This window comes from Camelus bactrianus, chromosome 15, assembly GCF_048773025.1.
Source record: "Camelus bactrianus isolate YW-2024 breed Bactrian camel chromosome 15, ASM4877302v1, whole genome shotgun sequence".
Taxonomy (NCBI): domain Eukaryota; kingdom Metazoa; phylum Chordata; class Mammalia; order Artiodactyla; family Camelidae; genus Camelus; species Camelus bactrianus.
The window spans coordinates 30,620,955-30,645,933 of record NC_133553.1 but is presented as its reverse complement, the minus strand read 5'-3'; the positions used below and the strand labels follow the sequence as shown (position 1 = coordinate 30,645,933).

The window sequence follows — 24,979 nt, the reverse complement described above, 5'->3', positions numbered from 1 at the left end:
GTATTTGGAAATTTATTTTGATTTTTCCAAAAGTTTCTGTTTAATGTTTCATCTAAGTAACTATGACTATAATTCATTATTCTTTTAGTCACCAATCCATTCATTTACCTTTATTACAGAAAAAAATTCCATACCTGTGATTATAGGAAAAAATACCTGTGATTCATTCTGTCCATTCATTATTTATTCAAAAGATATTTTTTGAGCACCTACTATGTCCCAGGCACTGTTAACAGGCATGTGAGGTACATCTATGAACAAATCAGACAAAGATTCCTACCCTGGTGGAGCTTAAATTTTAAGGGGTACTGAAGAGACCACTGGGGCTCACCAACATCTTATTTTCCTGTTCTTACTGGGCACACATCTCAACCTCATCTCTCAGCCCCACTGTATCCAGAAGGACCACGTGCATACCTCTTACCAGCAGAATGTGATCAGAGTAATATGTGTCGTCCCAGAACCAGACAGGTAATAGCTAGGTGCCTTTTCTATCCTCTCTACCAGCTTAGTGGAGAGAATTTCATCAGGACACAAAGAAGGAGAAACCATAAAATGAAAGAAAACTTGGTCCTTGAACAAGGGGCAGAGAACATCCTGCCAACCTGTGTGACTCTGAATGGGAGCAAGGGAGAGACTCTGTGTTTAAGCTACTTAGGTTTTAGTTTTTGCCACATTGGTTGGTGCTGGGAGTGGTGTTCTCTTAAAACAAAACCTTAAAATTTGTTTCATTGGCTTAATAGTCAGACAGCACCCTGATGAGGACACTGATACCAGAGGTTGGAAAGACAGAAACCAAGTTCCACAGTGGTGACCAGTTTGGTAAATTTGTCATCTGTGATAACTTGGAAGACCTTCTTCATGCCGAGCGAACTCTAGGTCAAATGTTGGAAGAGATCAGAGAATATGTTGATTGTTATTGGTAAGGTATTGTAAGAAAGGGAGGAGCTTGGGAAAGTATTGGCTACTTTTCAAGCAAAAAAAAAAGAGAAAAGGAAGGGAATAGAGAAGGTTCTGACAGTTGGGGCAGTGAAAGGAAAAATAGACTGTTTCTAGAAAGCAAGAGGTAAGAGTTGAGAAAGGCTTTGAGCAACAAAGACCTACTAAACTTTCTCAGCTGAAAAAAAGTGGCTCAGTCCTGTGGCAAAGATCAGATGAAGGGTCTGAGTTCTTGTTGGCTGCTCATCAGAATCACATTGCTCCCACCTACACTGCTTCTAATTTATTGGATCCAGGGTACAGGAAAGTTTCTGAAAGTTCCCCCAAGTGATTCTGTTTTGCAGCCAAAGTTGGAAACCGCTGACCTATTGTTTCATATGGCCTCCAGGTGGCTTCCGTTAGTTGAAAGCAAAAAGGCATGGAGGCAAACACATAAATCAGGATTGAGAATTATGTCTGGGAAAGAACTTTGTGTGTGGTTACTGGCACATGGAACCGACTGGAAACAAATAGATCAAAGGCCTGCGAAGTTTTTGAGGGATATTGGCAATGGAACCATGAGCATGACTATTTGAGCTGTAAAACCACTTTTTAACTTGTCCTGGAAAGAGGTTGGTCATGAAGGTTTTAGAGCTCCTTCGGAGGGTATGCCAGAACCCTCCATGTGACCAAGAAGATGTTGGATGAGAAAGAACCTTCTGCTGACCCACTGTTGTATATTGGGACTGGGGAGGGTGGGTGCAGATAACTTGCCTTTTTAGTTCATAAGCTGCATCAGAAGGAGCTGCACGTCTTGATGGAGGAGACTGTGCCAGTGCCTGAGATCCTGGACTTGTAGTTAGATGCAGTGACTACGTGGGACTTCAGGTTTTCCATGGGGGAGGGGGAGAAGTTTGAGTGTGTTCTAGGCGTAGGAAGAGGGCGCAAAATATATTTACTGGTTAGAAGTACTTACCGACATCCATGTTTTCCTTTTCTTCCTGGACATATAACTAGATTAGGTAGCCCATCCTCCTTGCAGCCAGATGGGCCATGTGACGAGGTCTCACCAGTGGAATCTGTTTGGGAGTGATTGTGTTACTTCTGGATCAAGGCAGGTTAAAGCAGTTGTGTCTTCTCTATCCTCTCTCTTTTTGCCCTTCCTGCTCCCTGTGTACATTGGCCCAAATGAAAGGATCTCCAAAGAGACTGGCAGAGGCAGAGTGCAAGGATGAACAGAGGCTGGGAACCTGAATTCATGGATGAGAGCCCCTCTGCTAGTTTACACTGGACTCTCACGTGAGAAAGAAATCAGGAAAAGGAGTCAAGAGGAGGAGTGGGGAGAGTCTCACAGGCCTTGTTGAGAAAGTGAAATTTGAGCAAAGGCTTAGATGTCCTCCTGCAGGCGTTCTTAGTGGAGCAAGAGTGTGTCTGGGAACTCAGGGAACAGCAAAAAAGCCAGAGTAGGCAGACTGGAATGAGCCAGGGGGAGAGTTGGAGGAAAGAGGGTCAAAGAGTTAACAAGGGCCTTGCTGTCCATTGTAAGGACTTTGGCTTTTACTATGAGTTAAATGAGGAGTCTATAGAGTTTTGAGTAGAAAAATAGCTTGAGGTGATTTATATTTTAAAGTGATCATTCTGGATGCCATGTAAGGAGTAAACAGTGGAAGGAAAAGATAGAAGGAGACCATTTCAGAGAGATGATTATAGCGTTAAAACAAGATAGGATAGGATGTTAGGGGTGGTAAAAAGAGTTGAATTTTATAGAATCTTAAATATAAAATTTTATATTTTATAGATCTGCCTTATGGGTTGGATGTAGCTTGTGAAAGGAAAATGAGTCAAGGGAAACCCTAAGACTTTGCCCTAAGAAGCTAGATGGATGGAATTACCATCAGCTGAGATGGGGAAGGTTAGGGATAAAGATCATTCAGCAGTGAGTTATTTGAATAAAGTATTCTTTTAAAAAGTATAATTTAGTAGAAAACTTGATCGACTCTGTGACTGAATTAACCACTTCAACAGAAATCCTCTGTTCAGGTCATGAGGCTGGAACAGTCGGCGGGAGCCAGCTGTGAGCAGCCTCAGACGTGGCAGGAGAGAGCATCCCTAGAGGAAGCACCTGGAGAAAGTGTTCCTGGGGAGCAAGAGGGAAGCTGCAAGGCCTTGTCCGGCCTGGCTGAGAAATTACACAGGCGACATCTGCCGTGTGCTGTTGGTTACAGGCACTAAGGCTGGAGGGAAGGAGAGGGGCTTCCCCTCTTGATGCTGGGATGGCAGGGGCAGGGGGTGACGTCCCATTGCAGTGGAGCATGGGTGATGAGAGAGATCACTGCAGTTTTGTTTGGAAATTAGAGTCTGCCACATAGGGCATAAAGCCTTACCATCTGAACGAGGACTTCCATTCAGCAATGGAGACCATCAAGTTTTTCTGCTAAATCAGTGCAGTTCAGTGGTGTTACGTATATTCAGATTGTTGTGCAACCCTCACCACCATCCATCTCTGGGACTTTTTCATCTTCCCAAACTGAAATCTTTAACCCTTTCTTGATACACAAGGAAGGCTGGAAATAAACGATCTTACTCCCATTCCCTGCCCACCCCCTTGCCTTACGTTCAGATCTCTGCTTATTCTGGCCTTCACTTTCCCAAGAGAAATTTGACCTATTCCCATGTGGTTACTCCATGGCAGGAAATGTGTGTGTGCGCACACAAAATACGCTTGTACCACAGTACAGTATGTTGGTAGAAGGCCTCCAGAGAGGTAGTTACGTAACTTAGTTGATAAGAAATTTCACCTTTCTTCCCAGCAGAGGGCAGACTCCGCCTCTGAGCAAAGTTACTTATCCTAGTCTTCAGAATCTATAGATGATGGTCTTTGGATTTGTTTAAAAATCTCTATTAATATTATTACTTGCTTTTTTTGTTTTTGTTTTATTTTAGTAAATGTTAATGGGCACCTCACATATGTCCTGTGTAGGTGTTTGGGCATTAATGATAGTAAACCATTTACTTTAAGGAGTCACACAAAACTATGTTGTTATAGATTTGAAACAGTTAAGACTGTTGACTTTGTCAGAAGCGATGTTGAATTTTCATGTGATCAGCGTAACCTCTCCTCACATCTCTGGGGTTCTAAAAGATAATACGTGTTCATTGAGAAAAAGGTATGCTTCTTGGCCATGCTCCTACTCAGTTCTAAATAGTTACATGTCATAAGTAAACAAGTAACTTTGTACGTAGTGCAGAACTAGGCAGAAGGACTGGTTTTTTTTTTAAAGGCATAAGCACCATCCCCACTTGTAGCAAGTTATAGCAGGATGTAAGTAATTCACACAAAGAAAATCCAAACAAAACCTCCCAAATCTAGTCCTTTAGGCCTGTGCCCTACACTCCTCGTAGAAACTGCCAAGACTCACGCCCTGTGGCTTTTACTTGTTTTTATCGGTCAGTGTCACAGAAGCCATCTGGTCACTCTGTCTCACATGACACCCTCATTCCCACCGTGATCTGTACTGCTTCCCAGCCTTCTCACAGCCCTGCACATCTCCAGGCCCTTGAGAACTGCTGCTCCTTAATCAACGAGCTGCCCTCACTTTTCCTACCTCTCTAAGCGTTTCTTTCACCCCCTTGTCTTAATAGCAGTTTGGCTTTCCGCTCGGCGCTCCGCTTCTCCCACAGCTCTTTCGGGTGGTGGCTGCCTCTTCTGCATCCTCATGAGTTTTTAGAGGTTGGGAGGTGAGATGATTGTTAGAGTGACTGTATCACTTATCATATAATCAGGACTCATTTCAGAGTAGAAGGGAACCCTGTTAATTGTGCAGGGACAAAGTGCCTAAACTGGAATTATCCTGGGTAAACTGCTTATGGTTGCTGTTTCAGTTTTCATTGCCTGCATAATAAATAACCACAAACTTAGCAGCTTAAAACAGTGGAAGTGTGTTATTTCGGTTTCTGTAGGTCAGAAGTCTAGCCAGTGGCATGGCCGGATTCTCTGCTCTGGGCCTTGCCAGGCTGGAATCAGGTGTCAGCTGAGGCTGTAGTTATCACCGGGGGTTTGGGGGTCCTCTTGCCATCTCACTGGTGTTGGCAGAATTCATTTCTTTGCTGCTGTGGTGGTGAGAGCTGCCAGCCAGGGAAGACTCTCAGCTCCCAGGGGCCACCTGCACCTCCTTGCCATGTGGCCTTATAGGAAGTTTACAACATGGACATTTGCTTTCTTCCAGGCCAGCTAGAGTACATCTGACATCTTCTTCTGCAACCAGCCAGAAAAAATGCTTCTTTTAAAGGGCTTACCTGATTAGACCAGGCCCACCCAGGGTAATCTCCCTTTTACCATGTAACATAATGAGTGATAGCTTATCACATTCACAGATTTCTCCTACATTCAAAGAGGAAAGGCTGATACAGGATGAGGATTACTGAGAGCCAGTTTAACATTCTGTGTACTGTATACTGGCCACCCTGGTCGTTTTCCTCCTTTCTTTCCACCTTGACACTTCTAGATCTTTACACCCTGAATCTCCTGGATTAAAAAAAAAAAAAAAAAAGGCAAACAAGATGTTGCTTTGAGGAGTGTGTCATTTTAGTTCTGCCACCCTTCTTCTTTTTTGGTGCAGTTATCTCCTGACTTTTTGGTCATACTCCTTCACTCCTGGGTGGACTGGTACCAGATTCATGGTCACCTCGTGTGATTTCAGTATCTGTATAGTCAAACTTCTTAAGACCCTGGCCACATGGTTGTTTGACTTCCTCAACTCTGACACTCTCCTCCTGCAGTGAACCTCAGACATCTGCTTCCTCAGTTATACCCTGGGCCTTTTCACCACCTCCAACCACTCTACTCCCAAAATCACTGATTTAGACATCCTATTCTCTGTTGATATCCCACTGTCATTACAGCTAACTTTTCAACTACTCTAAGGTCATCCTTTAATCTCTTTCCAACCCTTAATCCATTGACCTGTCTCCTCTCTCTCTATCCATCAGTCCTCTCTTTTTTCTTCTCTGCTTACGATTTTAGATGTGGCCCTTTGTTCCTGTACCATGAACTCCATTGTCCTGTGACTTTTTTATTCCTGTCTCTGCCAATTAAATTGGTGGATGAACTAATTTACCTGCTTTCTGTAGTACTTCTGGAGAAATCCATACAGTAGGACAGAGTAGTATTACCTTAAGATTCATGATCACCAACTTCATGCTGACCCTCAGCATTGCAGTCCTGTTACATTTCTCAGATCACCTTGCTTTTCCATTCTTTGCAGTGGTCAGTTAAAGTCACATAGAAATAAAATCTCCATTCTTTTTAAAGAATCTATCCCCACTCTTCCCTCTCATTTAGCAGATGAACCCTTTTCTTACTACACAGAGAAAATAAAAGCCATAACTTTCTGCTGCCCGCTTCACTAACTCATTTCTATGTTTATCCACCAAATTCTACTCAAGTACCTGCCACATAGCAGACACCGTTCTAGGTGTGGGGATAACTTAGAAAAGCCTAAGACAAAGTCTGTGCCTTCATGGAGCTTACATTCTAAAGGGGAGAGATGGATAAAAACATCTGAAAAACAAAAGCCCCAAAATAAATAAACAAAGAAGATATCAAATGACAATAAGTTCTGTATAGAAAAGTAAAATGTCATGATATGATAAAAAGATGACCGAATAGCTACTTAAAATACAGTGGTCAGCAAACTGCTGGCTTCACTCATGAAACCTACTAAACATTTAAAGAATTAATACAAGGCCTTTACACATTTGCCAAAATAGCAGAGGATGGAACACTTCCTAATTCATTCTGTCAGGGCAGTGTTACCTTGATACCAAAACAAAACCAAAACAAAAAAAGGTTACCAAAAGAAAAGAAACTACAGACCAGTATTCCTTAGGAATATACACTCAAAAATCCTCAATAAATTATTAGCAAACCAAATTCAACAACATATAAAAAGAATTATACTCCAAGTATATGACCAAGTATATATTACCCCAAAATGCAAGGTTGGTTCAGCATGTAAAAATCAATCAATATAATACCATATTATTGGAATAAAGGACAAAAATACGTGGTCTTCACAATAAATGTGAAAAAGGAATTGGACAAAACCCAACATCCTTTCGTGATTAAAAACCATGCAACAAACTAGGAATAGAAGGGAATTTCCTTAATCTGATAAACTTCTTCAACGTTTATGAAAAACCCACAGCTAACATTACTCTTACTGGTGGAATACTGAGAGCTTCCCCCCGTAATAGGAGCAAGACAGGTGTGTCTCCTCTTGCAACTTCTACTTAACGTTGTACTGACTCGTTGTCAGCAAGAAATTAGGCGAGAAATAGAAGTAAAATGCATCTATGTTGGAAATAAAGAAATAAAGCCTTCTATTTGCAGACCACAAGATCTTGTATATAGAAAACCCTAAGGAATACACACATACACACACACAACTATTAGAGGTAATAAACAAGTTTAGCAGGGTTGCAGGATATAAGATCAATATACAAAAATTATTTTTATTTTTATTCTAGTAATAAACAAAATGTAGGTAAGAAAATGATTTCATTTACAGTAGCACCCACGAGAACAGTATAGGAATATATTTAACCAAAGAGGTATAAGACTTACACATTGAAAACTGTAAAACATCTTTGAGAGAACTTTAAAAAGACCTAAGTAAGTAGAAAAACATATAGATTCATGGATTGAAAGACTTAATATTGTTAAGATGACAGTACTCTCCAGATTTATGTACAGATTCAATGCAATTCCTGTGAAAATGTCAGCTGCTTTTTGTGTAATCCTATAAGCTGATCTTAAAATTCCTATGAAAATGCAAGGGACCCCAAATAGCTGAAGCAGCCTCGAACAAGAACACTTTGGAGGACTCACACTTCCTGATTTCAAAACTTATGTCAAAGCAGCAGTAATAAAGTCTATGTACTATTTGCACGAGGATAGACATATAGGTTAATGGAGTAGAATTAAGAGTCTAAAATTAAGCTCTTACATTTATTGTCAGTAGAATTTCAGCAAGGGTTATGAGACCATTCGGTAGGTAAAGAATAGTCTTTTTTTAAATACAGTGCTGGGAAAATTGGATATCCAGAGGCAAAAGAATGCAGCCAGAGCCCAAATTTATACCATATAAAAAAATTAACTCAAAATGGATCAAAAACCTAAATATAAGAGGTAAAACTAAGAAATCTTAAAACAAAACATAGGTATAAATCTTCATGACCTCAGCCTATATGACACCTTCTTAGATATGATACTGAAAATATAAGCTGCAGAAGAAAATGAATAACTTTTGGACTTCATTGAAATTAAAAACTTTGGTGCTTCAAAGGATACCACCAAGAAAGTAAAAAGACAACCCACTGAAAAAGAGAAAATACTTGAAAATCATGTATCTGACAAAACCTGGATTCAGAATTTTAGAGAACTCTCACAGCTCAGCAGCAACAAGAAGAGCGAAAACACCAAATAATCCAGCTTAAACACGAGCAGAGAGAAAGAGAAGGGTGGTTACCAGGAACTGGGGTGAGGGGGGAAGGAAAGTTGTTTAATCAGTACTGTAGAGTTTCAGATTTGCAAGATGCAAGAGTTCGGGAGATCTGTTTCACAACCATGTGAATATGCTTACCACTGCTGAACTGTAGACTTGAAAATGATTAAGATGGTGAATTTTATGTCATTTTTTTTTTTAACCACAATTTAAAAAAAAAGTTTAGGGGGAAATGGGGGGAAATCCAAATAGAGATTTCTCCAAAGAGGATATACAAATGGCCAAAAATCATGTGAAAAGTTGCTCAGTATCAATTAATCATTAGGGAAATGGCTAATCGAAACCGCGAGATGCCACTTCCCACCCACTAGTGCAGCTTAAATAAAGACTGACAAACGTTGAGAAGGTGAAGAAGCAGGAACCTAGGACACTGCTGGTGGGAAAGCAGCTGCCACTTGAATGGCTACCGGGGAAGCCAAGCCTCCAGGGAAAGCCAGGTTTCCTCATAGGGCAAGAAGGTGAAAGTAACCCTCAGAGAAGAGGATTCTGCCCCAGGGAAGGGGTTTTGTTGATAGCAGACTATGAAGACAAGTGGAGGGATTTGAGAGTGGAGGATTAGGGGGAGGGAGGGTCATGTGAGGCTGTGTGCAGAGCTGTCTGGGAATGAGAATACAAGTGGAAGCCTTGGGTTTCTTATGAAATAGGCATAACCTGTAATAAAGGTTGTGCTGGAATTAGCCCCAGATAGTTTCCCAGATGGATCGTGGTGCTGCTGCCACTGAATGTTATTGGCAGAGGGTCTTGCCAGGAGCTTGCGTAGTTCCGCATTCTCATCTTTTTGTCCTGTGAATGGTGGTATGAAGTCCTGGGGAAAAGTGCCCTGAAGTTCTGACAGTGGCTAAACTGACTGCCTCATTGACCAAGCCCTCCCTCTGAAAGTATGAATTTCTTGGCCATCCAAGAGATAAATAAGCCAGAGGTATTCTGACAGCATTTATCAGCACTTTCAGTAGGTTGAGTGGGATGTTTTAAATATTGTTCTTTTCAGCATGTGAACATTGCCCCCATTCTGCTGCGGTGTTTGGATGCACTATTTATTCTTAAACCCATTTACAGCTGCAGAAGTGCTGAGTTTGAAAGGAGAACATTTGAAATGGACCCAGCTGTTTAAAAAGATGGATGCTTATCAAAGAGAGTATTGGTATACAGTTTATGAAACAATAAGACATTTTTTTCAGCTAACCTGATTATTTTTAGAGCAAAGAGATGACAGAGAGATTTTTTCCATTGCAGAAAAATGTGTGACTTAACTGAAACCAAGCAATTCTTCAAATGAGCGGTTTCCTCTAGCAGTCATCACTTACCCACAGCCCTTTCTCCAGCGTTGGATCTCTTTTGATTCTTACAGGTGGCCACCAGAGCTGCACTGGAGAATGCATAGCCTGCTTCCATGTGTAGAAAGGGTTAGAGGGATCTACATGACCCAGCAGTGTGACTTACTTGCCTGTTTCTACAAAAATTCAGATATATCAGTGATTATTGCCTGTATATATATAGTACATTCTGAGATCTACAGATACAGATTTATGGTAAAACTAAATACATCTAATACACATGTATATTCATTACCTTAAAAAAATTGTATTCATTGTTGTATTATTTAATTATTTTATTTTGGTGGGAGGGAAGTAATTAGATTTGTTTATTTTTAGTGGAGGTACTGGGGATTGAACCCAGGACCTCGTGCGTGCTAAGCACATGCTCTACCACTTGAGCTATACCCTCCCCCTATATTCATTACCTTTTATTTCTATTTAGCGACTACAGAATGTCCAGTTACGAAACTTCTGATTACTACCTACAATAAACTGGATGTTGGTTCCCTGGCATTCTCTCCTGAGCTACTTTCTTATTCTTCTTTTTTTTTTCAATTGAAGTCTAGTTGATTTACAATATTATGTTAGTTTTAGGTGTACAACACTGTGATTCAGTGAGCTGTCTTTTCTTCTCTTGCAATACCCTCTCTGGGTGTTTCCACACAGTTCCAGGTTTTAGGTGACCTGCCCTGCAGTCCTTAATTGCAGCCCAGACTTCTGGTCCAGGTTAATACTCCTGTATTCAGTGGCCCTGTGGACATTTCCATCTTGAAGTCTCACTAGTTTTTCTGTCAATACATGGTTCTAATAATTTTTCAGTCAGTTTTCTTAGACTTCTAAGTAGATAACCAGATGAGGAGCTTTCTGCCCTTGTAGTTGCTCAATAAACACTTCCAGTTCCTGTTACACTCCACGTCCGGAGAGTACTGCTCTACGAAGTAGCACGTGGCGGGTCTTGGTTTTCTGACCTTCCTGCTCTCTCTAACCTCCAGCCTCCCTTTCCTGGGACTCTGGCCGCCTGTGAATCTATTTTCACAGTACTCATGTATTCTGCTCCTTTTTGTTTTAGCTGACTAGACCCTTTGTTTGCCAAAACCTGAAGTGTCCGTCACACTTCTTCCTTATTCTTTCCTGCCATGCAGTCTGTTACTGCATTTGAGCCAGAGAACTATCTGTTCAGTGTATGTGAGAAGCACTTCTAAACCAGAGATGATTTATAACTCACTGGTTTCCTCTTATGGAGTAATGTTTTGAAAGCGTCTCCAGTTATGTCTTTGGTCTGGAACTTTTATTTATATCTTTCACTCACAGACAGCACTCGGACAGTATTGAACTATTTCCAGTTGCTTGTTCACCCATATTTTCTTACTTTTATGTCTTTGGAATGTGTTAGTCTAGCTGACTCTGTTGCCTCCCCTCCCCATCCTCCCAAATTTCCCTTGCCAACTTCTGTATACCCTCTGAGAGTCAGCTCAGCTATTGCCTCTCCTCCTGACCCCCAAGCTGACTTACATCTCTTCATGCTGTTCTGTGGCACTCAGATTACCTCTTTGAAGGCACTTACCATGCTACTCTTAATTATCTGTTCATTAGCATATTCTATTAGATCATAAGTCTTTAGTGTGTTACTAGGCCATTTACCCCCATGTTTGTTAAAGAACTTGTAAAGTTGGCATCTTGCACTTGTTCCAGTTTTTAAACTACTTTTGATCGTGGAAATGTTCATTTTATGTCTACTCAACTTGCAAAAAATATGACAGATTGATAATATTCAGTTTTGGCAAGTGTGGAGTAGATGACTCTAGAAGATTCTTGATAGGCGTGTGAATTGATACATTTGAAAAATTAAATTTTAAATGAATGTAATCTTTGACCCAGCAATTCTCTATTTCAATATAGGAAAGACCCTTGTACCAAGTATAGGTTTTTTAGTTAGGATTTTTGTATGAGGAGATGGCCAGAATCGCCAACAGTAGCAAAATGGTTAACTATGGTATATATGTAACTATAACTATGGAATTTATGGGGGGTGTGTGTGTGTGTATGTGTATATGTATATGTATATGTGTGTGTATATATGTGTATATATATATATATGTATCTGTAGCTGTGGAATTCTGTGTAACAGTCAAAAACAGTGAAATAGATCTATATGTACATATGTGGAATGAGGTGCATAGTTTTCCTCCCTCCTAAGAGATAACCTCTGTTTTGAATTTAGTGCCTAATATTTCCATTCATGTTTCTGTATTTTTATTACACATATGCATGTGACCATTAAAATATATAGCATTGTTTCTCATGTTTTTAATTTCATCAAAAGAGCATCAGAGTACATGTATCCTCTTGCATCTTCCTTTATTCTCTTACACTTTGTAAAATGATCTCCATGTCTATATGGTTATTTTCAGTGCCATATAAAATTCAATTCTATTAATATACCACATTATTGTGGTATTGACATTCAACTTGTTCCTAATTTTCTACTTTTCCTAACAAGGCTTTAGTGGACTTTCTGGCACAGGTCATCTTGTGCAGTCTGGTTTTTCTAGGGTATATTTTAATTTTAATTAAAAATTTTTTAATGGAGATACTGGAAATTGAACCTAGGACCTCATGCATGCTAAGCATGCTCCCTACTGCTGAGCTAGACCTGTGGAATTCCTGAGTCCAGAGGTTGTGCATTTCTTAGAGTTTGCTAAGTTGCTCTCCAAGGGGGCTTTACTACTTCATACTCCCACCAGCAGTGTGTGAGCCTTACTGTGTATTCACATCTTCATTTATACGGAATAGTTTACTTTTTATTCTCTTATCGAGCAACAGGACTCTTAACAAGTTGTGAAGATGGGAATATACACTGCCAGCTAAGGCTACTGAGAAAGGGAATTCTGTCCATGTCATCAAACTGATATTTCTTAGGGCAAACCAATACTCAGTGCAGTATTTTCCCCTGTCGTATATACTGTGAAGAGTGCCAACCCCCACACAAAATGGGACGCTTTCCACCCAGGGTGGATTGATATCATGGCTCAATTAGCAGCCAAGTTTGGCCTTGAGCTTTGTTTTTGCTTACACACATTTGCAGCTCTTTCAGTTATAACTTATTTATGTTTAATGTTGCAATTGTTTGTATTTTAAAGGTACCCCTCCACCGCCAGGGTTGGTATGTGTGCAACCATAAATACTCTATTGGCTGTTGTGGCGTAGCTAGGAATGGCAGTCTACTGGTGTTGAATTCCAACAAATCTGTATTCTTTTTTTTACCCCCCCGGAAAGGAAGCTAAAACTATTTGGTGCTCAATCGAAGACACCGCTGTTCTTTACACAGCTCCTACCTTAGATGTTGTTGAATCAGTTGAGATAGCAGTGGTTTGTATTTTGTAGCTTAAGAGGTTGTAATTTATAAGTATGTTTCAGAAGCTGTATGTGAACTAGTTACATATTACTCTACCTAGCTACATTTTCTTAACTGTCAGAGAGCTCATACTGTCACATCTTGGAAGAGTAACAAAAATTATATGGATTCCTTTTCTCTCATATATTAATCAGTCAAAATTATAGCTTTACAAATTAAGTTAAACTGGAGCTTAGCAATTATAATTTTTTTTTTTTACTTTCTAAATCAGTTATTCGGAAGCCTTTTAAAATAATATTTTATAAGATATATTATAACATTTTCAAAATAAATTTTTAATAAACTTTAATAAACAAAATAAGAACTAGGAATTCCATTTCAGGGTGGGGGACTGAGGACATGCTGTCACCTTTCCATCCTGCCCCAGATACTTAGAAATGATAGATCAGAATTTTAAAACTGATCTGAAAGAAAACTACAGGGGAAGAAAAGAAGGGAAGCCCACAGCAGGTCCCAGATGTGAAGAACCCCTACAAAAAGTAGATGGAGTCAGTTTGCAAAAGAAAGCCTTGGTTGTAAACAAGGGCAGGAAAGCATTGTTGCTTAGGATAGGAATAACATCTAGAGTGTTCCTGCTCAGAAATAGTTGATGTGGGCAATTGAATGGGGCTCAGGGCAAATGACAGAGTGACTCTGGTACTATAGCATGGTGTTGGTGGTGTCTTGGGCAGATGTAGTGTATATAGGACCTTGGGCTGGAGAGAGAGAGCTGGGGTTCAGGTGCTTGGTGAATTCCTGGGGAAGAGGAATCCCGTATTCATAAGGCTAGCTATAGAGCTTTTCCATGAGGTGGTACATTCTACCCCTTCTTCACTCTCACTGAAAACACGTCCCACTTCTCCCCTTGAAGTAGGCAGTGCACACACAGTAGATGTCTTAACAGGGAGCCTTGACTAGGAAGATGAGCACTTCATTAAAAATCACCAGAAACAACCGTGCAGAGGAGATAGCAGAAGAGTTTATTTTGGATGTAGGATTAATAGATGAGCAAAACTAGATTGTAAAATATGAGTAGTTGAACTCTTGGAGAGATACGAGCAGTTATTTTATCTACCAAAAATAACTGTTGATCTGGAAATTAACATTTTGATTGTCAAAATAAGAAATTTATTAGATAGGCTGATGAATAGTGTCTGCAGCTTAAGAGCAGGTCTGTGCACTGGATACTAGAGAAGAGAAGTATTCCTAAGCCATCACAAAAGGATAGAGTAATGGAGAAAAAAAACTAAGGCATGGGAGACAGATTGTGGAGTGCCATCTGATAACAGTTCTAAAAAGAGGCTAAAGAAAATGCAGGGAAATGATATTTAAAGAATAGATACAGTTTCAAGATGATTGAACAAACACTCTCTCTTCCTCCTGCACCAAGCCCATAGAAATGATAGAACATTAAGTTTGATTAATAAATTCCCTTTCAAGGTTGAAAGAAAAAGAATGTTCTAGACCTGAAGCTGTAAGACATCTTTAAGCAAAGGAGAAGTTACAGAAAGGAGCTGCTTACACTGCACGTTTGAGGCCATCACTACTGCCGGGGCCCTGAAGCTACTCTGCTGATTTTGTCAGAACAGATTCAGCATGAGGCCCCCAGCCAAGAGGCCACTAATGGCTAAGATGGCATGTGAACAGTCCTGTGGGAGATGGTTGCATGACCATGAAAACCTAGAGGAAGCATGGCACAATGAAATTCAAACAGCAAGACTACACTCTAGGGAAACAGAACAGTCAGAAAGAAATTTTAAAAATAGGTCAATTTAATTTCCTTAGAGGACCAAGGATAGACTTTCATGCTTAATATAAGAGGTGGAGGTTATGAAACTATAAACAGTAATGAAAATGAAAAACATATTTGTTGAACAAACTCATTGGATGGGCTGCATAGCAGAGTGGGTACAGCTAAAGAACAGATTATTGAACTGAAAGATCAGGGAGAGAAATTCTCCTGAAACTCAGCATCAAGAGATAAGAGTATGAAACAAAGGTCGAAGCATTAAAATTCCTGTGGAAGTTCCAGTATTTCTCTAATAGGAGTTGCAAGTGAAGAAAGTTGATAAGAGACAATGTTTGAAGAAATCATGTATTAAAAATTTCCAAAACTGAAAAGGTATGAGCTGTTAGGTAGAAAGTCTCCTAACTGTGAAGATGAATACATTTTAGTACGTATAACTGAATCACTGTGCTGTACACCAGAAACTACAACATTGTAACTCAGCTGTACTTCAATTAAAAAAGCAGTTTAAAAAAAGAATACGTTTTAAAAAGAAACAACGCAAGTCAACACCTACGTAAGTCCTAGTGATAATGATGAAGAGGAATTCCTAGGAGACACTAGAAAGAAAAGATGGATGATCTACAAAAGAATAAGGATCCAAATGACATTAGACAATCAGTGGTTTTAAGAAACAACAGCAGAATGTCTTCAAGGTGCTGAGAGAAAATAAATCTGAACTTAGAATTCTGTTCTCACCAAAGCTGCCTTTCAACATCATGGACACTACAATAACATTTTCAGAATTTAAAGACTTTGAAAGCCCTTTGCTGAAAGAACTATTTAAAGATACATGCAATAAGAAAAAAAAAATGAATCAAGAGGTAGTAATGGGATTTAAGAAAAAAAGGAAGCAGAGAAACCAGAAAAACAATGTTAAATCTAAATAAATACTGATCGTAAAATATATGACGATTTTTAGTAAGATGTAACTTGAATCAGCAAAAATAGCAACATGGAATTTGTGGCTAGATGGAGTGAAAAGGGGAATTAAAAACACACTAAAGATTTCAGGAGGAGGATAATATAATGTAATTAACTCTAACTTGTAAGAAAATATAATTTTAATTTTAAATATGCATTAAAAGTTTGAGTAACAACTGGAAGGATTAGATATAAAACTTCAAAACTATTAGAAAAAAAATGTAGCAAAAACAACTTTGACCAATCCAATAGAAGACGGGAAAATGGGAAAATAGAAAATCATGGTAAAATAGAAAACATAAAATAAGTTGCTAGGAATACATTTAAACATACATAGCAGTAATTAAAGTAAATGAAAGTGAATCAAACTTACCTAATAAAAATGTGAAAAACTCAAAGTTAACAAAGTAACAAAAACCACATGCTATTTTAGAGATGGATACAAACAGTTGATGATTAAGGGATGAAAAAGGTAGTATAAAATATTAATATGAGACAAAACAAGGCAAACAACATTGGAAGGGGCAAAGATGGAGAATTTAAAATGCTAAAAATAATTTATAAGAATTGGTATCAGTTGTGAGCCTGTTTGTCCTGCTCATGATAACACTGAGTATATATATGTATGTATATATGTGTGTGTGTATATGTATATGTGTGTGTGTGTGTGTGTATATATATATATATACACATATATATATATATATATATATCTGCCTGCAAAGCTTATTCCCCAAATGTCTACATGCCTCACTCCCTCACCTCCTTCTTCCTTTACTCAGAATGGAGCCTTGCCTGAGCACATGCAGTAAGATTAGAAATCAACAACATAAAGAAAAAAATAACCTTGTATACGTGTCTGAAGTTTAAAGAGAAAATAAACCTCTAAAATTATGGGATAAAGATAATTGATAATCAAAATGATCAATATTAAATGACTATTAAAATAATGAGGACAATCTGGGAGGATCTCTCTGTGACCTCAGGGAGGGGAATATATCTTAAGATACAAAAGGCACAAAATATAAAAGAAAAGATTACTGAATTGGGACTACTGTATATTTAAAGATGACTATTCATCTAAAGCAATACAGTGAAAAATAAACCTTAAAATGGTAAGTTGTTCATAAGATTTAACCTTTGTAGGGTTAAAATACAAAAAATTTCAAGTACTCTTACTAAATCAGTAAGAGTAAACAAGCCCAGTGAAACACTACGCCAAAGCCAGGAAGAGGCACTTCACAGACGAGGAAACACAAATGGCCCGTGAACATTGGAAAAGGTGCTCAGTCTTTCTAGTAATAAGGGAATTACAAATTCAAACCACAGTAACATTTATCACCCACCAGATTGGCAAATGTTAGATGTCTGACCGTAACCAGGGTTGGCCAGAACACAGTCAGGAAGTCCCTCGCACAGCTGATGGGAGTGGAAATTAGTGTAACCACTTTGTAAAAACAAGTTGGCAGTGCCTGGTAAAACTGAACGTGTATAACTTATGAGCCAATAATTCCACTCTTAGGAAATTCTTTCACATAGCCACCAGGAGACATGGACAAGAAAGTTTTATAGCCTTATTGTGACTGAGTCGTAAAAAATGGAAACAACCCAAATGTTCATCAGCACTGGAATGGCTGTATAAATTATGATGTAGTTAAGCAATGAAATACAGTCAAGCAGGGAAAAAATGAGTTACAGTTATATGTATCAACATGGATTAACTGTAACATAATTTTGAGTATAAGAAGCAAGTTGCAGAAAAAATATTTGTCTATATAGGTTTTACGCATATATTAAATAAATCATGTATTACTTATAGTACATAATTGCTAAAATAATAAAGTTGGGGAAATAATGAATACAAAATACCAGTAGAGGAGCAGGTGTGGAAGGGGTGGGCTGTGTTAAATAAGGGCCCACAGTGAGGCTTCAAAGTGATGGAAATGGTCTATTTCTCAGCCATAGTAGTGGGTAATGGGTATTTGTTCTGTCACTTTTTAGACTGTACACACACATTTTATCCGCTTTTTGATGTATTTTTTAAAAATGTAACTTGCAGTATTTATAAGAGATTTTGAAATTAGGTAAAGTGGATTAAAGTATTGAAAATGCGCTAAGATTGAAAATCATCGCGTGAGTGGAGGAGATCTGATTTTCTAGGTGCATGTCTCCCCTTATACGTGTTAGGGTTCAAGTAAGCGGAGACGTAGGTACCAAGACCTAAGGGAACATCTCTGGCCTAGTAGCTTAAATGAAGTGAAGTGTGGGACTCCCCAGTCCCTACACCTGGATTATTTTTCTTTCTCCCTCACTCCCTTCACTTCTATAAATATTTAGTGACCAACTGCCAAGTCCTGGGCGTTGTCTTAGGGCCCGAGTAGCCAGAAGAGGTAATGTCCCTTCCTTGGTACATATTTATAGTAGTTTTGAACTCTTGCTTACAGGCTTTACTAATCTCAGTTTCCTGACCTGGCTCCACAGTGAAATTCACTTCAGACCCATCTCATAATTCACTCGTTGAGACCTTTTTAAGGAAATCATTTGTCTATTTAGACAACCTAATTGAATGCATTATCTGGAAAATCTTCAGGGTATCCTTTTTGGTTTGATCCTAACCCTTAGTTAATTCCTGTATATATTTATTTTCAGTCTTTTTCCGCTTCCTCCTTCCCATACATATCAAGCATCTCATGATGTTTGGAATTAGCTTTGATGTGTTGATTTTATTTTCCTGTCTATATTTTTGAGACTTGAAATGGGATCTAATCTTAAACCTTGACTTAGAGCAGTATTTTCGAAGGCACAACAAGCATGCTGCTAGAGAATATTAGGTGGTACGAGGGGAAACATTTTTTATTTTAACAGTCTTAATGTTTATTGTAAAATACACATTTTCGTGGCCTGTGATTTCATGGCTGGTGTTACTCAGGATGCAGCTAAAGTAGTCTGTGTGATAATCTATCTCACATAGACTGCATGAATTAATGGCCCAGGTGGTTCTCAGATATAGCAAAAAATCAGGAACTGAATACATAGGTTACAGATGTAGTGTTTGGTTGTAAAGGTGAATTAGGATATTCATTGATGTCCTCTGTCTCCTACCCATATCGTAACTCTCAAAAAGTTAAGCTTATGTGGTTTAGTCAGGAAAAAGCAATCTAGAAAATTCATCTCGGTAAATAATTTGTTCAAATAACATATTCTTGTTGGAGATGAGGTTCTGGAAATACGCAGATGAATAAAGTGTAGCTCCTACCCTTCAAGAGCACAGATCTAACAGAGATAGGCACATAAATTTAAAAGTTCAGTATTGTATTGGAATCGGGCAACAGGGAAAATTTGTACTTGGCAAGTGGGTAGCGTGGAAAGGTGGGTACCAACTTATGGAACAGTGAGGAAAGTCTTCAGAGAGGCAGGGAGACAAGTAGTCTTGAGAGGTGAGCAAAAAACTTACAAAGAGGTAGATTGGGAAAGGGAGACCTCAGAAAGGCACGTGCCAAGGTACAGTGATCGAAGAGAGCATGGTGCGTTGGGTTAACTGAGCAGCTTGTTTATGCTGATGTGCGGAGAAGGGTGTGGAGGGAGGCAGGAGCCTGGTAGAGAAGCTCTTGAATATGATAGAATTTGATAGCATGTGTTTAGATCTTAGTCTATAAATGATAATCAGCCTCTGAAGGATTTTAAGTAGAAGACTGACATGATGTCTGGGGTCTTGTAGAAGATGGAATAAAGGAGGAAGAATCAGGGTCACGTTACAGTTGGTTGTTGAGCAAAGGGACCATGGAGAACAGTTGTGGGGAAGTTCAGAATTTCTGTTTTGTTTAGCTTCATATGATTTTCAGGAAATTAGATTACTTACAGATTTTTCCCAGAATTTAATGTGTTGAAGGGGATAGTGGTAGGTGATTTGGAGCCAATATATGAAGTTTCTGAAAATGTTGGTATTATTCAGTCTGTTAGAAGCAAGGTATTAATTAACTTTCCCTATATAGTCTTAAAGGTAAACAGATTTTTACTTACTTTGTGTTAAAATACAGGTAAGCAGCATATAAAACTGGAGATGTGCTATTGATGAGACACACAGCTGCAAACAAGTTCCATTTTCCAGTAAGAGTGGTACATATGGTAACTCACTACAGAGGCAGAAAACTGAAATATTTATACTTTTTTGCAATTAGTATCCTGCCAAGGAAATCTCAGACAACAGCATTATTTAAAGGGAAGTGGGTGGACAATAAAATAAGTATATAAAGAACTTTCTTTAAATATGGGTTTCATATTCTGCATAACTTAGTGGTGGCATATTGTTTACTTTTGTGCATATTTACTGTTAAACCTGAGGCCTGATAGTCTTTGGATTTGGTGTGTACTGTTCTCCCTTCCTGAGTAATGTATTAGTATGCCAACTTATTTTTGTACCTTCAGCATATCATAATTTAGAGTCACAGATCTGATGCTTACTGCTTGCGTGTGTGAGGACACACATTTGTATCCGGATACATAGCCAGACCCTTAACACAAAATGTTCTGTTTCACATTTATTTGGGGAATACTCTCTTAATATCTTAGTCAGCTAATTGGCTAACATTCAAGAGCCATGAGCTCTCAGCATTATCTTAACCTTTTAGTATTTCAGTACAGCAAAAATTTTTGACTCTGATCAAAATTAACTATAACTTTTAATCAAGAATGATCCAGAAGCATAAAAAGAGGGGGTTCCTGCAAAAAGCACAAAGAGATGCTCAAAAGGAAAGTTAACACTAGCTGGATAGTGTGACTGCAGAGTAGAAATGAGGAAGCTGAGCACAGAAATGAAGGGCTACAAATGACCTCGGAACAACTGCAGGTTCCTTTCTGCAAGGCTCAATAAAGTTGACTGTCGTAGTGCCACTTAGTTTGTATTTGAAAAGATGTTTTCTACAGCTCTTGTCACTAAGTAAAAATTCTTTTTCGTTCTTTTGAAAATTCCGTTCCTGATTTCCTTATTTTCTGCCTTGACACAGAAATCCCCTGCAAAGAAGCTGAGCCATGCAATTAGTAAATCCTTGGGGTGTGTACCCACCAGAGAACCCCCGCATCCTGTTTTTCCTGAGCAACCAGAGAAACCACTTGACCTTGCAAATATAGTGTAAGTATATACCTGGAGATGGATATGAATTATACTGAAATGGAAACCTTGCTCTGAATTCTTTTGGATCAAAACCAAATATCACCTAACATGAGCATTTAACCTTCTGGTTTTTACTTTACTTTTGGGGAACTTAAGACTTCCAGCTTTCAGCTCTTTAAATCACCATAAATATCTGTGTGGAAACCTAGCTCCTGAGCCCTGAAGCCTGAGTACTGTAGCAGTCTCCACCAGGAAATGAATACATTGAAGAGTAATTAATTGTGCTGGGTCTAACAAGGTTCCCTTTAGTTGTATGTGTGTTCTTCCTTAAGTCAGCCAGTAGAGATCTTTTCTTCTCTACAACAATAATGCCCATAGAGGTTTTAAAAGCTAGTTTAAATAACAAGGAAATGAAAATCAACCTAATTTGCTCTTTTTGTATTGAGAGAAAATTAGGAAACACAAGACTATACTCTATAAATAAAACTAGTGTTTTATTTTTAGTTGAATATTCATGCTAAAGAAAAGAAAGCTAGAGAGGGACAAAAAAGCTGGAGAAATAGAGAAAGAAGGAAAATAAGGAGGAGGAACAACAAAAACTAATAATCAGCCTCTAAACCTCTTAAATAAGCATATTCAGTGGACTCTGCTGGATAAAGTCAGTGGGTTTTTGACCATTAGTCTTTTTCAGGCATTTGGAAGTTTTTCTGTTGGAATAGACATCCCTTTTCTTCCACCTACTCAAGCTACGTAGTTTGACTAAACGAGCTCTTAGGGTTCTTGATCTTTTCTTTCTCTCTTTCATTCAATAATTTTTAAAATGTTCATATTTATTAAAGAATACATAGATTAAAAATTCATTAATACAGAAGAAATACAATAATACATACAACCAAACGCAGCACATCCTCCCACCCTTCGTTGTGCTTTGTCTGGGTTTTAGATCTGCTAATGGATACCTTCGTATCTAAATAATGTATTTAGAGCACCGTTTCTTGATTTATCTGTTTTGGACATTACTCAACTGCTTCTGTGGTGTAAAGGAACCTCATTTATAGCTCTACATATCAACCCACCTCAGCTTTTCATAATTTTATCACCATTTTTAAAATTAGTTACCTTTGTAGTTTTAAATGTAATTCTTAAACCTCAAGTTTCTGTAACTTCTTTTGACTTCCACTATGTAAACTGAGGAACTGATTGCCTTCTGTCTACTTTTCCCTTCTCCTTTGGCCTCCTAATTTCTGCCATCTATGCCATTGCTTTTGTATTGTCAGAGCTGATAATATTTCTTTTCTCTCCTGTGATCATAACTGAGTCTTCTGAGATTTATTGAGGGCTAAATCTGAAAGTTGAAAACCAAACAATAGCTTTTGCAGTTAGTACCATTCATTACGAAGCTGAATAGCGTGCCGTGGTTCTGTGTATCCTTTTGTTTAGTTCCTGTGTTGTGATCTCTGTGCGGTTCTCATCAGAATTCAGTGACATCTTCTTTCTTACACACCACGGATTGTAAACTGACTATATTTCAATTAAACAAAAAAGTAAAAAAATTTTTAAGAAGCATGCCTGTTGACTTTCTAAATGGATTGGCTTTCTTGTACTATTTTTTTGGTGGTTTTTCCTTTGATTTCCCATTGATTTCTTCTTGTTGGGAAAAAAATATGCTTTTTTCCCCCGCTGTGTTCCAGAGTGGATTTTACCTACTGTATGTAATCCATTTTTTTTTGGGGGGGGGGTTTAAATTTGTTAACCTTTCCCCTTTTTTGATAGTGTTTTTTATTTGCAGTTTTTATTTAAAAAAAAAAAAACCCTTGCCTGCTCCAACATTGTAGTGGTTTTCTCTTTAAGTCTTGAGGATGTCCCTTTCCCATGTGTCTTTAAGTTATCTGAAATGGATTTTTGTGTATGGTGTAATGTAGAATATCTAATTCTCTTTTTCTCTCTCTCGTTGCGTTTGAATAATAACTTGTCTCGGGGCCATTGATTGGATAATCCACCATTTCCCCACTTAACTACAATGCTACCATTGTCATAAATGAAGTTCCCAAGTACCCATGGTCTGGTTTCTGGGCCCATTATTCTGTTCCTTTGGTCAAAATGTCTACCGCTATACCAATATCATACTATCTTAATTACTGTAAGGGATTAAGTAATCTTCTTTTTTAGGAACGTCTTGTCTATTCTTTGCCCTTTGCTCTTTCATATAAATTTTAGAATCAGCGTACTGAGTCCCTCATAAAATTTTGTTGGACTTTTGATCAGAGATTCATTGAATCTAAAGATCAAACTGGGGAGAAAAAGACATCTTTATAGTATTAAGTCTTCCATTTCCATAAATGTGTTGTATCTTTCTGTTTATTTAAATACCATTTTGTGCTATTTAGTAAAGCTTTATAATTTTCCTCAGAAAGGTCTTATGTATGTTAAATGAAATCTTTTGTACTTTACATTTGTTGTTGCTGTTGGAAACAGTACCTTTTCTCCTACAGTTACTTTGAGATATAATTTACATGCAGTAAAGGCTTCTACTTTAAGTGTACAAATCAGTGAGTTTTGGCAAATGTACACAGTCATGCAGACGGTACCTTTTTTGAATTACGTTGCTTAACAGTTTGTTGCTGGTGTAGGGAATGCACATTGCTTTTGTATTTTAATTTACTGTGTAGTCATCTTGCATAAATTGCTCATAAATCTAGCTGTTTGTACTCAGATTCTTTTGGATTTCCTATAAATAATTATATCACCTGTAAATAATGATTGCCTTCTTTCTTCCCTCCAATTTTTTATACTTTTAAATATTAATCATACTTTTTTTCTTTTGGTTTTATTATGCCAGCTAGAACCTCCAGTGCAATATTGCATAGAAATGGTTAAATAGACATTCTTGCATATTACTAAATCCCAAGGAGAACGTTTTCAGCATTCATTTTAGTATGTTATTTGATGTAAGTTTTTTGTAGAAACTGTTTATCAGGTAGAAGAGGTTCCCTTTTATTCCTGGTTTGCTAAGAGTGCTTTCTTTTTGCCATGAATAGATGTCAAATTTTATCAAAGACTTTCTGCGTCAAGATGATAGTGTGATTTCTTTGTTCTATTAATGTAGTGAATTACATTGTTTTTTTAAACAACCCTACATTCCTGGAATAAACATAAGTTGACCCTCCTTTTGATACACTGCTAGATTTCATTTGCTAATATTATGTTTGGATTTTTTTCTATGTTAATAAGTTAAAGTGTCTTGTAATTTCCCTTGATTTGTTTTGTTTTGTTTTGTTTTAATGGCAAAGTTTGCCCAGTTTGCTATTTTCAAGAAGTTGAAGAGCATTCTCTCTTTTATATGGAAGAGCTTACTTAAGACTGGAATTATTTGCTCCTTATATTTTTGGCAAAAAAAATTTACCAATGAAGCTATCTGTGCTTAATGCCTTCTTAGTGAGAAGATTTTTAACCGTTAATTTCATTTAAAAAAACAACCATAAGACTATTTTTATTTTTTATTTATTTTTGAGTCACTTTGGAACATTTTATAGATGTAGGAATTTGTCAATTCCATCTAAACTTTCAGTTATTGGCACAAAATTTAAAATATTTTACCTGCAGTATGTTTGCTAAATAATATCTCTTTTTTGTCCCTATTCTCATGTATTTAGTTGTTTTTTTTTTCCTCAAAAAGTCTTACCATAGGTTTGCTCAATCTTTTAGGCTTTCAGAGGACCAACTTTTGGTTTTGATGATTCTCTTATTGGATGTATTGTATATTTTTTTAAATTTTACATATTTCTACCCTTTATTATTTCTTTTATTATAGATTCTTTGGGTTTATTTTGCTATTCTTTTTCTAACTTATTGAAAGATATGCTTAGCTTACTCATTTCAGGTTTTTTTCCCCCTCACATAAGCATTGAAGGCTATAAATTTCTCTAAGCACTGCCTAAGTCCAAGTTTTGTTATGTAATATTTAAA

General features: G+C 37.9%; 1 protein-coding gene across 17 annotated transcripts in view; it reads left to right on the top strand.

Annotated features, from left to right (window-relative positions):
• The window catches only part of DTNB (dystrobrevin beta), a 211,754-nt gene that overhangs the window by 84,998 nt on the left and 101,777 nt on the right, over positions 1–24,979 (top strand). For all 17 annotated transcript variants that reach the window (XR_006722476.2, XR_006722474.2, XR_006722475.2 and 14 more), the window contains one exon: positions 20,907–21,031. Coding sequence is in view for 14 of the 17 variants with exons in the window: in XM_074341764.1 (XP_074197865.1) it covers positions 20,907–21,031 (125 nt within the window). In the remaining 3 variants the exon portion in view is untranslated. The remainder of the gene's footprint in view (positions 1–20,906; positions 21,032–24,979) is intronic.